Genomic DNA, 14,517 nt, shown 5'->3' on the forward strand with positions numbered 1-14,517 from the left:
CAAATAAAGATAGCAAGAAAAATAAATATCATGTGCAAATTTATCTAATTGCTTTATCATTCCATATTTGTTAGGCTATTTTCTTTCTAACATTTAACCTTTACTCATTAAATTGTTGGTCCTTGAGCAATTTCTTTACGATCTTAGTTGAAATTTGAATCTGTATCATTCAGACTATTAGGATTTTCTTCTACGTACTCTTTAAAGTATGGATCATCTTAATTCTAGTTAAGAATGAAGTTGTGAAATATACAACATGTTAGTACAATCAAAATTTTTTTAGACTACGTTGAATTTAAGAAATCTTTTTTTAGAATAACAAATGTCCTTTCAACTACATTTAGAAGTTTTAAACATTTTGAATTAAAGAGTTCGTAAAAAATTTGTAGTGGTTGTGTCTAGCTCCATTCTGTCAAATGGTATCGTACCCACAATACGGTGCAAGAGAATTTTTTGTACTAGCATAACCAATTTTGTGGATTACCAGATGTAATTTTTAATAAATTTTAGAATTTCTAGTAAACAACATTTCTTAGCACTTTAGAATATGAGATTGAAACCAACATTATAATCCTTCGATTATAATAACTCAATTAAGTGAGATCCACCAAAAATGATTATTGGTATAATTATAAATAATTGCATTTAAATCTAAATGGAGGATGAAAATATATTAAATTTAGAAATCGAAAAGATAGGAAATAAAAAAGAATGAAACGGCTAGTTGGCTAGTTGATTAAAAAAACATGCTTGTTTTAACATAAAAACAAAATCAATAATTACAAGTAAGTAAGAAAAAAAAAAACTAAAAATTGAGACAGTAAAGAGTATGTATATCTCTGCAATACCAAAATGGCAAAATCTGAAGAAAAATATATTATAAATGGAAACAAAATAAGAGACAAAAATCTTTTTTCTTAAGCTTTCATAGCTAAGACAGGCAAATAAGGGCTTTGGCTAACCCTTCCCTTTACAGACTATACTTACTCTTTTTCCCACCAACCATCTTCATCTTCTTCATTTCTCACCCCTACCCTACCGCCATTTTTAACGAATTTACTTTTCTTCCATTTTTCAAGTTAAAAGAAACCCAGTAAGTTTACTTGTATCCCAAACAAACCCTTTTTTTTCCCAAGCAGAAGCTTCAGTTTCTGGGTTCTTCTTCTTTGGTTTGGGATTTTCTACTCGATGAATTAAATGAATCTCTCTTTTTCTTTCGCGTTCTCTTTTTATCTACTTCTGTTGCTCTTGTTTTTGGGGTTGGCTTCTGCATCTAGGTTCGACCCGTTGGAGCTCCGATCTTTGCTTGAGTTCAAGAAAGGAATCCGACACGATCCTTTCAATAAGGTGCTTTCGGTATGGGATCCGGATACCCGACCCGACCCTACTTCTTGGACCGGTGTTACCCGCGACCCCAACTCCGGCTTCATCGTTTCCATCAGCTTAGATCGTCTTGGCCTCGTCGGCGACCTCAAGTTCCACACTCTCACTCCTCTTAGGAACCTCCAAAACCTCTCATTGTCAGGCAACAATTTCACGGGTCGGATTGCACCCGCATTGGGATCAATAACCTCGTTGCAACATTTGGATCTATCTGATAACCAGTTCATCGGCCCTATCCCGGGTCGGATCGCTGACCTTTATGGGTTAAACTATTTGAATTTATCGGTCAACAAGTTCGATGGTGGGTTACCGAGCGGGTTCCGAAATTTACAGCAATTAAGGGTGTTAGATTTACACAACAATGCGCTTCGAGGCGATATAGGCGAGTTACTCAGTGAGTTAAGGAACGTTGAACACGTTGATTTGAGTTATAACGAGTTTTACGGAGGCTTGTCTGTACCCGTTGAGAATGTGTCCAGTTTAGCTAATACAATCCGTCATGTGAACTTGAGTCATAACCAGTTGAATGGTGGGTTTTTGAAAGCGGAAGCAATTGGGTTGTTTAAGAATCTGCAGCTTTTGGATTTGGGTGATAACTCCATGTCTGGGCAGCTGCCAAGCTTCGGGTCATTGCCGGGTTTGCGGGTTCTAAAATTGGGTAAAAACCAACTCTTTGGACCTGTGCCAGTGGAGTTGTTAGAGGGTTTTGTCCCGTTGGAAGAGTTGGATCTCAGTCACAATGGATTTACGGGTATTGACTTTTTATTTTTCTCTTTATTTCACTGTTTTTGATAATGAAGTTGGAATATTTAGTCAATAGGCTACTAATTTTCAGGCTAAATATGTAACTTTTTTTTGGATTTTAATTATTGATAGTGTTATTGATCCTAAGATTTTTATGTTAGAGACTAATGGCAATACGTTCTTTAGGTTCTGATTTTCCCATGAAAGCAATGCTAGTTAAACATGCACGTCTTTTTTCCTTTTTTTGTCATTTTGGTTTACAATAATTATTTACTTAATGGTTTTCTAACATTGTAATTTACTAGAAAGGTATGAATGTGAATTATTAGGTTGAAATATATTATCTTAATTCATGATCTTAACAAACACAATGTAGGGGGAAAAAACCATCACTTTATTCGTATATTTTCATAAATATGAAGCTGAACATTCTATCTTGCATTAAAATGATTGTGTGGAATCTTTAGAGCACAAAATTTTAAGTGAGAAGGCACCATTGCTGTTCTTGTAAGCTCTTGAGTGCGAAACAAAGGAAAATGAATTTTATTCGCTTCCTCTTGGTTTGTTTGTTGCTTTACATATACTGTTTGAGGAATGATGAAAATGAGATGCACTCTTCCTGCATCATTGGTCTGCTTTAGATATGCTTCAAGCAAAATATACGATGATGCCTGCTTAAGGGGATTCAAGGCAGTTAGACTGTGTAACAGTTATTCATCCTCTAAGTTTGAGTAATCTTCTTGCTTTCGCTTAAAGTAGTGATTACTAAACCAGGAAGATTTTTATGTACATGGATATCTGAAAAGTGTGAATCACTGAATCCCATCAATTAGTTGTTTGAATGTAGCAAAAGTCAACTCTTTAGGATTAGTGTTATTTTGACAGTAGATATTTGCTATGTCAAAATTGACTCCTGAACTCCTTTATGTTTTCTGATTAACCTAATGTTGTGGTAAATTCTCTTCTGTTTGCATTTGACTGTCATTTGATATTTTACATCTATTCAAATTTGTACAGGTTCAATTCGTGTAATTAATTCTACAACTTTGAAGGTTCTCAAGCTTTCTTCTAATCAGTTGTCTGGTGATTTGCCTTCTTCTCTAAGAAGCTGTGAAATGGTCGATTTGAGTAACAACATGATCTCTGGTGATGTATCTGTTATGTCGAATTGGGAAGCCTCTTTGGTGGATCTTGATTTGAGTTCAAACAAGTTGTCAGGAAGCCTGTCAAACTTGCCTCACTTCGAGGATTTGAACACATTTAATCTTAGGAATAATTCCCTTGTTGGTGCTTTGCCTTCTCTACTGGATACCTCTCCAATATTGTCTGTTGTTGAACTCAGTTTGAATCAACTCAGTGGACATATTCCTGGCAGTTTCTTTACCTCTACAACATTGAAAAGCCTGAATCTTTCAGGAAATCACTTAACTGGACCAATTCCACTTCAAGGCTCTCGTGTTAGTGAATTACTTGTTATGTCAACTTATCCCCAAATGGAGTCACTTGATCTGTCCAATAATTCCTTGACAGGTGGTTTGCCTTCTGAGATTGGTAACATAGCTAGGCTCAAACTACTGAATCTTGCAGGCAACGAATTATCAGGTCAGCTACCTAGTGAATTAAGCAAACTTAGTGATTTGGAATACCTTGATTTATCAAGAAACAACTTCAAGGGTAAAATCCCTGATAAGCTTTCAAATAGCCTCAGTGCATTTAATGTGTCCAATAATGATTTGTCGGGTCCTGTTCCAGAAAATTTGAGAGGCTTCCCTAGGTCTGCATTTTCTCCAGGAAACTCATTACTTATTTTCCCCAAGGGCATGCCACCGACAGGCTTGAGTCAGGATCATACCCTTGATCATGTGAGACATCACAGTTCAAAGGGTAGTATTAGAGTAGCAATTATTGTTGCCTCAGTTGTAGCAGCTGTAATGATTGTTTTTGTATTTTTGGCATGTCACCGAGCCCAACTTAAAGAATTTCGTGGAAGATGTGGATTTAGTGACACAACTACTGGAGGCAATGCAAAGTCAGGTGGGCTTGCACGACCCTCCCGTTTCAAGTTTCACTCAACTGCTCAGGCACCACAAACTTCATTAAGTTTTTCAAATGATCACTTGCTTACTTCAAATTCTAGGTCAGTTTCTGGACAGCAAGAATTTGCTGCTGAAATTGTTGAGCATGGTGCAGCCGAGAGAGTGACAACCTCTTCAGCATCTGTGAATCCTAATCTACTAGATAATGACCCAGTATCATCTGGGAGGAAATCCTCCCCAGGCTCTCCATTAGCATCATCACCACGTGTTATAGAAACATTTGAACAGCCTGTGACATTGGATGTTTACTCACCAGATCGTTTGGCTGGAGAATTATTCTTTCTTGATACTTCATTATCATTCACTATTGAAGAGTTATCTCGAGCTCCAGCAGAAGTTCTTGGAAGAGGCAGCCATGGAACTCTTTATAAAGCTACTCTGCGTAATGGACATATGTTGACTGTGAAGTGGTTGCGTGTAGGACTGGTTAAACATAAGAAAGAATTTGCTAAGGAAGTTAAAAAGATAGGGTCCGTGAGGCATTCTAACTTTGTTCCAGTCCGAGCATACTATTGGGGACCAAGGGAACAAGAAAGGCTTCTTCTATCAGATTATATCCAGTGTGATAGCTTGGCTTTGCATCTCTATGGTAAGAGTTCTTATATTTGTTTTATTTTTGTTTTGTTGTTTTTTATTATTTAACTAAATCTTAATGTTTGTTTGCTAGTTATTTATACTATTATAAAGCTTTTGGCTGATTTTGGTTTCACTTGACTTATTGACACCAACTCAAATGAAAAAAAGAAAAACTCCAAAGAAAACTATCCTAAAAATTTTAAAACTAATGATATAAATGTGTATTCACTTAAGAGAAACAATCGATATAATGTTTTTTACATTTTTTCTATAACACAATTTTCATCCATGCATTTTCAACAGCCCACATAGTGGGTGTGCCATATCTAGTATCCTTGAAGTCTTCTTACCACATGGATTATGATGTTTATGATATTGGTTCTCATTTATTTTTCTAGTTTTTGTTCTAGATTTGCTCATAATCTACTGCATGTTAATATTGTTGGGTTTGCTGTTGGTAACTTTTTCTTTCTTAGCTGCTACAAGTTATGGTGATAATAAAAGTAAGATGATGCATATTAAATTTAGTGCAGTTAACATATCTGTGACAAGCTCTTTCTATGTTTGTTTGAACCATTTCGTATCTTCTTGGGATACTTTCTAAGTGCTGTCCTACCTCAGTTTTGGCAGGAGTATTATTTACTTGCTTATTCAATACGGTCCAGAGTGTGTTTTTTGTTCATGTTTTGGGAATTTGGAAAGTCAAGTCTCTTCATCTCTTTCCGTAACAGCACCTAGAAACAGAACTTTTAAGCGTGCAAACTGGATAATAATATTCTTGTTTGTCAGTAGGTGTATGAGGTCATGTTGAGGTCTCTTGCAAATGTTTTTAACATGCTTTGCGTGACGGAAGTAACGCAATGATGCTTATCTGGATTTTGACCTTCTTGGGGACCAAATTATTAGACAAGTGTCAAATGAAACTGGCTAGTTACAATAATTTCTAAGTCTAAAAGATAGTCAATTAAACCTAAAAAATTAAGCACCCTTGCTTATCCTATAATCACCAGTGTTTGCAACTACTAATGTGACTTTACCACCCAGTTTATGTATCCTGATGAACCTGTAATCAGTCAGCACAGAGAAACCTTAAGTACTGAATCTTGAAAGTCAAACATCATGGCTGCAAGCAAGAATTGAGGGCAGTAATTTAAGAGGAGCATAAACATAGACATGTTGAATCTGGTTTAGAGTTTAGGCTCAGGTACTGTGGCTGAACTTCTAAATTCTGCTTCTTTCACCCGTCCGGTGACTAAACCTTTTGCTTTCCTTGCAAAAGATGGAGCTTAAGGTTGAAAAGAATCTTTGCGGTGTCATTAACCTGTTCTTGGAACCATCACTCTCCACCTGTGTTGATTGTTGTAAATGAAGAATGTGCAATAAGGGATTGTTTTAATTGTGTTGCAATCTTAAATTGCACATATATCTTTATGTTTTGGGAATTCATGAAAGTGATTGAAGATTCTACCTTTTATGTTTTCATTTGATCAGCGTATATGCATATATGTATGTTAATGCAGAGACTACTCCTCGAAGGTACCACCCATTATCTTTCAGCCAAAGACTGAAAGTAGCTGTGGAAGTTGCCAAGTGTCTGTTACACCTTCATGATAGAGGGCTGCCACATGGAAACCTGAAACCGACAAATATACTCCTCGCTGACCCTGATTACCATGCTTGCCTCACCGATTATTGTCTGCACCGGCTGATGACACCAACTGGAATCGCTGAGCAGATATTGAATCTGGGAGCCCTTGGATATCGTGCTCCCGAACTTGCCTCCACATCCAAACCAGTCCCATCTTTTAAAGCCGATGTGTATGCATTAGGAGTGATCTTGATGGAATTGTTAACAAGAAGAAGTGCAGGTGACATAATATCGGGTCAGTCAGGAGCGGTGGATCTGACGGATTGGGTTCGGTTATGCGATCAAGAAGGACGGGGGATGGACTGTATTGACAGAGACATAGCTAGCGGGGAAGAACACACAAAAGCAATGGATGATATGCTTGCCATATCACTGAGGTGTATTCTTCCGGTAAATGAGAGACCTAACATCAGACAAGTATATGAAGATCTCTGTTCGATATCCCTTTGAAATTTTGTACATTCGTCTTGGAATTCATTTTTATCATTCCTTGACCACATTGTTGGGTTTCCTTTTTTTCTTCATATTTTATTATTTTTTCTTGTGATTTTGGGGTAGTTAAGTTGTCAGATTTGTTTTTTGTTTCTTGAAAATTTTCTTGTAAAGTGAATGTGACTACCATCCATTGATTATTTGACAGCGTTTCCTGTTCGATCCTCAATTGAAAAGGTTGCATTCCAGGGAAAAACAGTTTGCAAAATTCGTAGTCTTGACCCTTCTTTTGCAAAAATTTCTCATATTAAGAACAAACATCCATGCACAAAAGGCAACTGCTGATTTCATAATTAATATAATTTAATAAATAATGTTAAAAGTACAATAGTTTGATACACAGTTCAAAATGCCTCTTTAACCTCAACTTTCTGTAGGTATGAGAATACCCTGCTGGACGTGACAATCGCAGAGGTACAAAATAGAATGAAGCAAGACGACCTAAAATAATGCTCTGATAAGTTACCTCAGAGCCCACAAACTTTTCCGGCTGACAACGATGCAGCACTTTGACATCTAGTCCAAAATAATTATTCCATAAGTTGAACAACAAGCTCGCAAGCACTTAAAAATTCGCAGCAGCCAATTCAACTCTCCAAACTCTAGGTTTCCTCTCCATTATCGAGAACCAGCTGCAAGAAGTGATCTTTCCACTCAAACAGGCCCGCGAAAGGCATAAGACCGCACAATAAGGGAAGAATGAAAAGCATAATAGAATAGAAGAGTGATCTTCGAATCCAGTATGGAAGAAGTGTGCTGCTTGTCCTTTGTGATATGTTAACAGGTCCATGAAGAATGATGAACAACATGGACGTAAAGACATTTGCGAGGAAATGCAAAAAGCATAGAATCTCCCAGTAGAAGAGCCAGTAATATCCATTTCCTCCTAAAGTATCCACACAGAACTTCCCAGCCAAACCACAGACAATTCCTAACAGCAACAGTATAACAGTGACTGGCATCGTCTGATTTGAAGTTCCAGATCGTTGTATAAGCAAATAAGCTACTGCAAGAATCAGCATGACCCCGAACATCATTCGGCTTACAACTTGAAGCTGGCACTTGAGAGTGTGGAACCCTATATTGAGAGATGACACCTGCTTTGGGATCCACCAAGACTTGCTATCCTAGAAAAATAACGAAAGCATCATATAAATATTTTGGAAACGTTAAAAGTAACCTTAGAGGGGAAACATCCCAAACAGGTAATAATTTATTATGAATGATCTGATATCATCAGGCACTTAATGTCAAGAGATAATATTCAAACGGATAATTATCTAGAACAGAACAAAGGAAACATATGAACGCTGGAGATGTATACATGCATCAAACCTAATGATAAATTATTGCTATCAAAATTTAGAAAGACAAACACCATATGATAAACAGTGGCAGTCTCAGTAAACATGTTTTCTTACACTCCATTCTAGTCTTTGGCAACTGAACAACCATGTTAATTCCAGAACCACTCATCAATCATTTCCCCCCCAAAACCACATTCTTAATTCCTACAGACCAGAAGGCTACGTAAATTTTCCACATGAAGCTACAGAGTAAGCAACTAGATAATTCACTCAGAAAGCAGCAACCAAAAGAGAAACTTCCATATGGTGTTTTGAGGGATTACTTTTCATGGGCTCCAGAACCTAGTTAAGGAGATAACCAAACACAAGAATCAATATTAAAAGGCACCTAACCTAATAGTCAAATAAATCAAAAGAAAGGAAAACACTGAGCTTCTATTACAAAAGAAAATCAAGGGAGGAAATTGATCAACTGAAGCCAGGAAGAGATCGTCCTTACCTCAAGTGAAAGATTACAAGATGATGTAGCATCAGTAATCCTTTTGTAAGAGTAAACATAAGTACCATACATAAGAAGAAATGACATGATGAGCAATCCAGCAACAAGACAATCGATGCACTTTTTAAGCAACTCAGCCTGTCCTGTGTCTTCTAGTTCGTTCTTGAACTTTTCAGCTTTAAAGGATGCCTTTGATATACCCATTGCCAATTTTGATCTCTCCAGATGGTTTGAATCAAAGTTTAGAGCTAGCTGTTCCTCTTTCAACTTCAACTTTCTCATAGTAAGACTAAGCTCCAATGTCTTGAGATCATTAGAACGAACTTGCTCTATAACAGATTTCTCGATTGTGCTGCGCACTGACTGGTCGGCAACGGAACCTGTTCTTGGATTGAAGCAAGCCAGTTGATTAACTTGTCCATGAATGACAAGTTCCCGATTCAGGGACCCAGTTTGGATATTCTCCTGTACCTCTTCATGGATATTCAATTGATTCTGAGTTGAAACAGAAGACCGATCAACTTCTGAGTAAGAATCCTTTATGTCAAATGACTTTCTGCTTGTAGTTTCATCTGAAGAACTTTCCACATTATTGGGGTTTGATGGATACTTTTCCTTGTGCTTCGATGAGTCATTAATCAATCTAAGAGTCCTCAAGGTGCTTCCAAATGATTTCTCAAAATTCCTCGCAAAACAATCAAACTTGTCTCCGAAAACCTGTAACCAAGTAGACCATAGAAGAAAAAGGCATGTTCTCTATAAGCATCATTGGTGGTGTGATTCCCATAAAAAGGCACGAGGAAACTTAACTTGTAAAATCAGAGTCAGTCTATGAGTCGGCAGTTTAAAATCCGGCTTACATTGGCTAAAGATTCTTTGACAGCTGAAGTGCAGATCTGCAAGCATGAAGATTGACCAACTTTTTTAGCAAGCAAGAAACTTTTAACTTCAGTAAAGTAAACCAGCCATCATGAGCATCATGTTAGAGAATTTGAACCATACCAGTGAGAGATAATCAGGAGGCAGCCTTTCATTTGTAACATCTATCTTTTCCAGAACCTAGATTTACAAGGATTGATGTCAGCCATAATCAAACAAAACTAGTGTGAGATCGTTACAAACTGAAGAAAAATGCAAGAATTGCCTTTTAAAAAATGTAGCTTTCTTAAAAAGAATTGGCCATAATTGATGAAGACCAAAACAGAGATGGGATCTAAACTACCTTGAACCCTCTACTGCATGATAACAAACCAACTAGGCAAGGCAAAGTTCGCTTATTTTAAAGCTATAATCAAACAGAGAAAATGCGTGCTGCCTTAGCTTTTACCAATAGCCTAGATATAGCTCTATATTGCAACTCAAGCTTCAATGTGCCAGGCAAAAATGAGATACATCAGCCTAGCACTCCCTTTTGCCTGAGGCAATTGCAAACATTATTGATGCACTACCTCAGCCATCTATAAAGACTATGTCATAAGATATCTTCAAATGGCCAAAACTAAGCATAATCAAAATAATAAATGTGGCATAAACTGTTACAAATTTAAACGTATACGAATCCAAATTCACAACAAACTTAAATATGGGGGCAGAGAGAATCACAGTGTAAAAAAATTAAAACCTTTTTTCCAAATTGTTAAATAAAAAACGAGAATTTAACTTTAAAAAATCCCCCCCCCAAATAAAAAACTTACGTTTCAACTTTCCACCAGAATTCTAAAAATGCCCCCCAAAAAAGTTCAGAAAATTCAACTGAATTATCAACAATTCTATCAAATGAGAACCTATACATTACAATTTCCTGACTAGCATTAGGGCTAAAATATTTAAAAGAAAGAAAAGAATGAAACTTGATCGAACCTGAGCAACAACGGCCGCGAAGGACATTCCTAGAGGAAGCGCAATGGAGTCAACGTCAAGAACGTCGGCTCGCCGAACTGGACCGAACCGAACCCTAAGATTCCGGCGTTTAGACGACAAATGCATTCCTTTCTGAACAGAAGAGGAATAAGCAGAGCAAGAAGAAGATGAGGGTGCATCTCTGTCAACAGTTTTCCTCCTCTTCTTTCTGATGAGGGGCTTCGAAGATGGAATTTGATTATCGAGTGTTGGATTCGAATCATGGTTGTATGGAATAATGGACGCGCACGCAGAGGATCCGTTAGGCTGCAGAGAAAGAGGGGAAGAAGAAGAAGGCATAGCGGCCATTGGGGGAAAACGTACGCAATTTCCAGAAACAGTGCCCTGGGCATAATCTAAAAGGTAGATGTGAAAAGCGGCGTTTGATCAACTTTTTTGGACTTCAACAGTCACAATTTTTTTAATCAACTTTTTACCAAAATTTTTAATTCCATGTCAAGTTTAGTATAGATCTCAACAATTATGGATATCGAAGTTTTATTTGACATCTGTGAATCTCAAAGTTGTATTTTTTTTACTAGCCTCAACTTTTATTAATATCGATGAGTTAGTTTTATTTATTTAAATAGATTTTGATTTTTATTGATGTCAAGTTTAGCTTAATATTTTGTTTCTTTTTTCTCTTTCTAAATATATTAAAGGTAAAACTTTAACTATAAATGTGTTACTTCAACGCGAAAAAAGTCCTAAAAGGTTTAAGAAAATTGTTGAGAGTTTGACTCTATTTATAGATGAAATCATGAGCATAAAAGACACCTAAAATACTATGTGTTATTATTAGAAAATTTTCAAATTTCACTAATCTAAAACAAAATAGAAAAAAGATGAAAATTTAATTTCTCTACAAATGAAAATATATAAAACATAACTCGACATCAATTAAAGTTAATAGATAAAACGAAATTCAACATCGATGAGTGTTGAAGTCTAAAGTCAAACTTATCAGCTAACATTATTTTTCTTGTCCCCTCCTAATACCAAAATAATTCAATAATTACAAACTTATGCTAAACTTTGAGTCTCATAAGTATTGAAATATTCTTCCAAATAAATATTTTTAAAAATAAATTTGCCTAAAATCTATTTTAATATATATATCTTTTATTTATATAATTATAAATTAATATTTTGGTAAGGGAAATAACTAGTGATGAGATTAAGGCTTGTATGTTTGAGCAAGAAAGCAATAAAGCCCCAGCACCTGCTTTACTTCTTACTTTTCTAAGACAACTTAAATGATAAAACAATTTTGTTTTAGACATTATCCCCTCAATCAGAGTGCCTTTGTTCATCACTTACAACATTTTGATGGCTCATTCAGAGAGCATTTGATTCACTAAATTGAGATTGTAGGGAGATGAAACAAGAAACCATCTTTTCTTTTGAGTATCAATCCTCAAAGAAAATTTGGGAAAAGGAACTTAATCATTGTTGTATTCAAAAAAGTACAATGAATTGGTAGTAAGTACTTTGTTGGCTATGCTAATCTTTTCTAGTCAATGAGGTTGTTATTTTGGGTTATATTCGGGACACTATACAAGCTCCATTGTGGGGAAAGAGTATTAATAGAGTGGAAGATGTTAATATGCAATAGCTTGTACATACACTACACCAAAACAGACTTTTAGCGGCATATTTTGTGGCGTTTGGATGGAAAACGCCGCTACAAAACGAGCATTAGCGGCGCAACAAATAAAACGCTGCTAAATATCTGGCATTAGCGGCACTTCAAGCAAAACGCCGTAAAAGAACATAATTAGCGGCGTTTTGGTTATGCGCCGCAAAATCTCAAGACCAAAACGCATCGTTTTTGTATTGATGTATACAATAATTAGTGGCGATTATGATAAAACGCCGCTAAAGTAAGTAATAGCGGCGCATTGTGGGAAGCGCCGCAAAAATCTTAACCAAAACGCAGCGTTTTGGTATCGATGTATACTATAATTAGTGGCGCTTACAATAAAACGCCGCTAAATAACAGTATTAGCGGCGCTTTCAGTTAAGCGCCGCAAGATATGCACACCAAAACGCAGAGTTTGGTATTGAGGTATATTAGAATTAGTGGCGCTTATGATAAAGCGCCGCTATATTTCTTAACTAAAACTCAACGTTTTGGTCTTGATGTATACTATAATTAGTGGCGTTTACAATAAAACGCCGCTACATAACAGTATTAGCGGCACTTAACGTTAAGCGCCGCAAGATATGCACACCAAAACGCAGAGTTTGGTATTGATGTATATTAGAATTAGTGGCGCTTATTGAAAAACGCCGTTAAAGTATACTATTAGCAGCGCTTTCCTAGAAGCACCGCAAGATATATTAACCGAAACGCTGCGTTTAAATCTTGATGTATATTGGAATTAGTGGCGTTCACGAGAAATCGCCACTAAATCATATTATTAGCGGCGCTTTTTGATAAGCGCCGCAAAAGATCTTTACCTAAACGCACAGTTTTGGTCTTAACCATGCATTAATATAATGTAGGTTATTATATATTTAGTTTATCGTATTTGGGTTACGTTTAGGGTATTAGGGATCATTATACAATGTTTATTATTTTGGATTATAGTTTTGGGTTTAGGGTTACTATGTAGGTATATTGTTTTTGGTTTAGGGTTTGAGAGTTTAGGGATTAAGGTTCAGTGATTATTATAAGTTAAAAAGTTTATCGTATATAGTTTGGGGTTTTAGGGTTAATCATTACATACTGTTTAATATTTTGTGAATATTAGAGTATTGAGTTTAGGGTTTATGATGTGGGCTATGGTGTTTTGGGTTTAGGGTTTAGAAGTTTAAGGTTTAAGATTTGGGGTTTGGGGTTTAGACTGATTTAGTCATGTTAAGAGGTTAATTACTGTTTTAGGGGTTTATGCTTGTGGTTAACAGTTTGCAGTTTATAATTTAACGTTTACAATGCATGGTTTTGGGGTTTGGCGATTTAGGGTTTATGACTTTTTTGGTACCAATTTTAAAAAAATGACAAATACGTATTGTTTTTTAATTATTATTATGATACTATAGTTGTAAGTAACACAAATGACTAGTTTACTAATTAATGATGAATGACATGTTTATATGTTATATATGATGAAACAAATTATTTTAATATTGTGTTATTTACATATATATATATTAATCATTTATATATTCACTTAAAAATAGAGTATATATAATTTTAAAATTATAATACATTAATTGAATAATATAAATAATTAATAATTAATAATTTTAAATATTGATAATATTTAAATTATACAGATTTATTTTTAAAATTTATAAAATTTTAACAATTGAAATTAATAAATCTGTATAAAATTTTTAAATAATATTATTAATAATATTAATAATGTCATAATTTTAATGTATGAATTAAAAATAATGTCTACAACAATGTAAATAATTTATAAAAAGCTAAATATTAGCGGCGTTTGTTAATAAAACGCCGCAAAAATATATAAAAAATGAAGTAGTATGACGCCGTTTGGTTGACGAGTTGCAGATTAGTGGCTTTTTTTTGTGAAACGCGGCAAAAGTTGTGAAATTAGTGGCGTTTATGCGTAAGCGCCACAAACATTATAATATAAAATGATGCCGTTTTCATAGCAATGATCGATTAAGTTTTCGGAATGCGGCACCGTTTCAGTGTTGGCAAAAATTTTATAGTGGCGTTTTTGAAGGGAAATGCCGCAATAATTAATTAAATTTTCGGATTCGGCGCCGTTTCTGTTCTAGAAAATAATTTAATAGTATTGAAAAAAATTAAAAATTTCATATTAATGTTTCAATTTAAAAATCAATTAAAATTAGTGGCGTTTTTAACTAAAACGCCACAAACGGTAATTAAATCTT

General features: G+C 35.4%; 2 protein-coding genes across 2 annotated transcripts; one reads left to right on the top strand and one right to left on the bottom strand.

The window, feature by feature from the left end:
- Positions 1–857: 857 nt before the first annotated feature.
- LOC107951662 (probable inactive receptor kinase At5g10020) lies at positions 858–7,108 on the top strand. The gene is made up of 3 exons (XM_016886790.2): positions 858–2,134; positions 3,145–4,812; positions 6,320–7,108. Exons 1-3 carry the CDS (start codon positions 1,198–1,200, stop codon positions 6,895–6,897), a joined length of 3,183 nt encoding a protein of 1,060 aa, XP_016742279.2. The 5' UTR covers positions 858–1,197; the 3' UTR covers positions 6,898–7,108.
- A 116-nt stretch (positions 7,109–7,224) lies between these two features.
- On the bottom strand, positions 7,225–11,114 carry LOC107951663 (protein CPR-5). The gene is made up of 5 exons (XM_016886791.2): positions 10,606–11,114; positions 9,748–9,804; positions 9,606–9,641; positions 8,746–9,462; positions 7,225–8,066 (listed from the first exon to the last, which is right to left on the bottom strand). The coding sequence occupies exons 1-5, from the start codon at positions 10,951–10,953 to the stop codon at positions 7,542–7,544; spliced, it is 1,683 nt and encodes a 560-aa protein (XP_016742280.1). The 5' UTR covers positions 10,954–11,114; the 3' UTR covers positions 7,225–7,541.
- Between the last annotated feature and the right edge of the window lie 3,403 nt (positions 11,115–14,517).

Source organism: Gossypium hirsutum, chromosome A02 (assembly GCF_007990345.1).
Source record: "Gossypium hirsutum isolate 1008001.06 chromosome A02, Gossypium_hirsutum_v2.1, whole genome shotgun sequence".
Classification (NCBI taxonomy): domain Eukaryota; kingdom Viridiplantae; phylum Streptophyta; class Magnoliopsida; order Malvales; family Malvaceae; genus Gossypium; species Gossypium hirsutum.

Excerpts from the sequence above, each read along its gene's own strand:
- LOC107951662 (XM_016886790.2), top strand. The coding sequence starts at position 1,198 with ATGAATCTCTCTTTTTCTTTCGCGTTCTCTTTTTATCTACTTCTGTTG. Across the intron at positions 2,135-3,144 it reads CAGTCACAATGGATTTACGG|GTTCAATTCGTGTAATTAAT; the intron begins GTATTGACTTTT and ends AAATTTGTACAG. Across the intron at positions 4,813-6,319 it reads CTTGGCTTTGCATCTCTATG|AGACTACTCCTCGAAGGTAC; the intron begins GTAAGAGTTCTT and ends ATGTTAATGCAG.
- LOC107951663 (XM_016886791.2), bottom strand. The coding sequence starts at position 10,953 with ATGGCCGCTATGCCTTCTTCTTCTTCCCCTCTTTCTCTGCAGCCTAAC. Across the intron at positions 9,805-10,605 it reads TCGCGGCCGTTGTTGCTCAG|GTTCTGGAAAAGATAGATGT; the intron begins GTTCGATCAAGT and ends TTGTAAATCTAG. Across the intron at positions 9,463-9,605 it reads TCAAAGAATCTTTAGCCAAT|GTTTTCGGAGACAAGTTTGA; the intron begins GTAAGCCGGATT and ends ACTTGGTTACAG.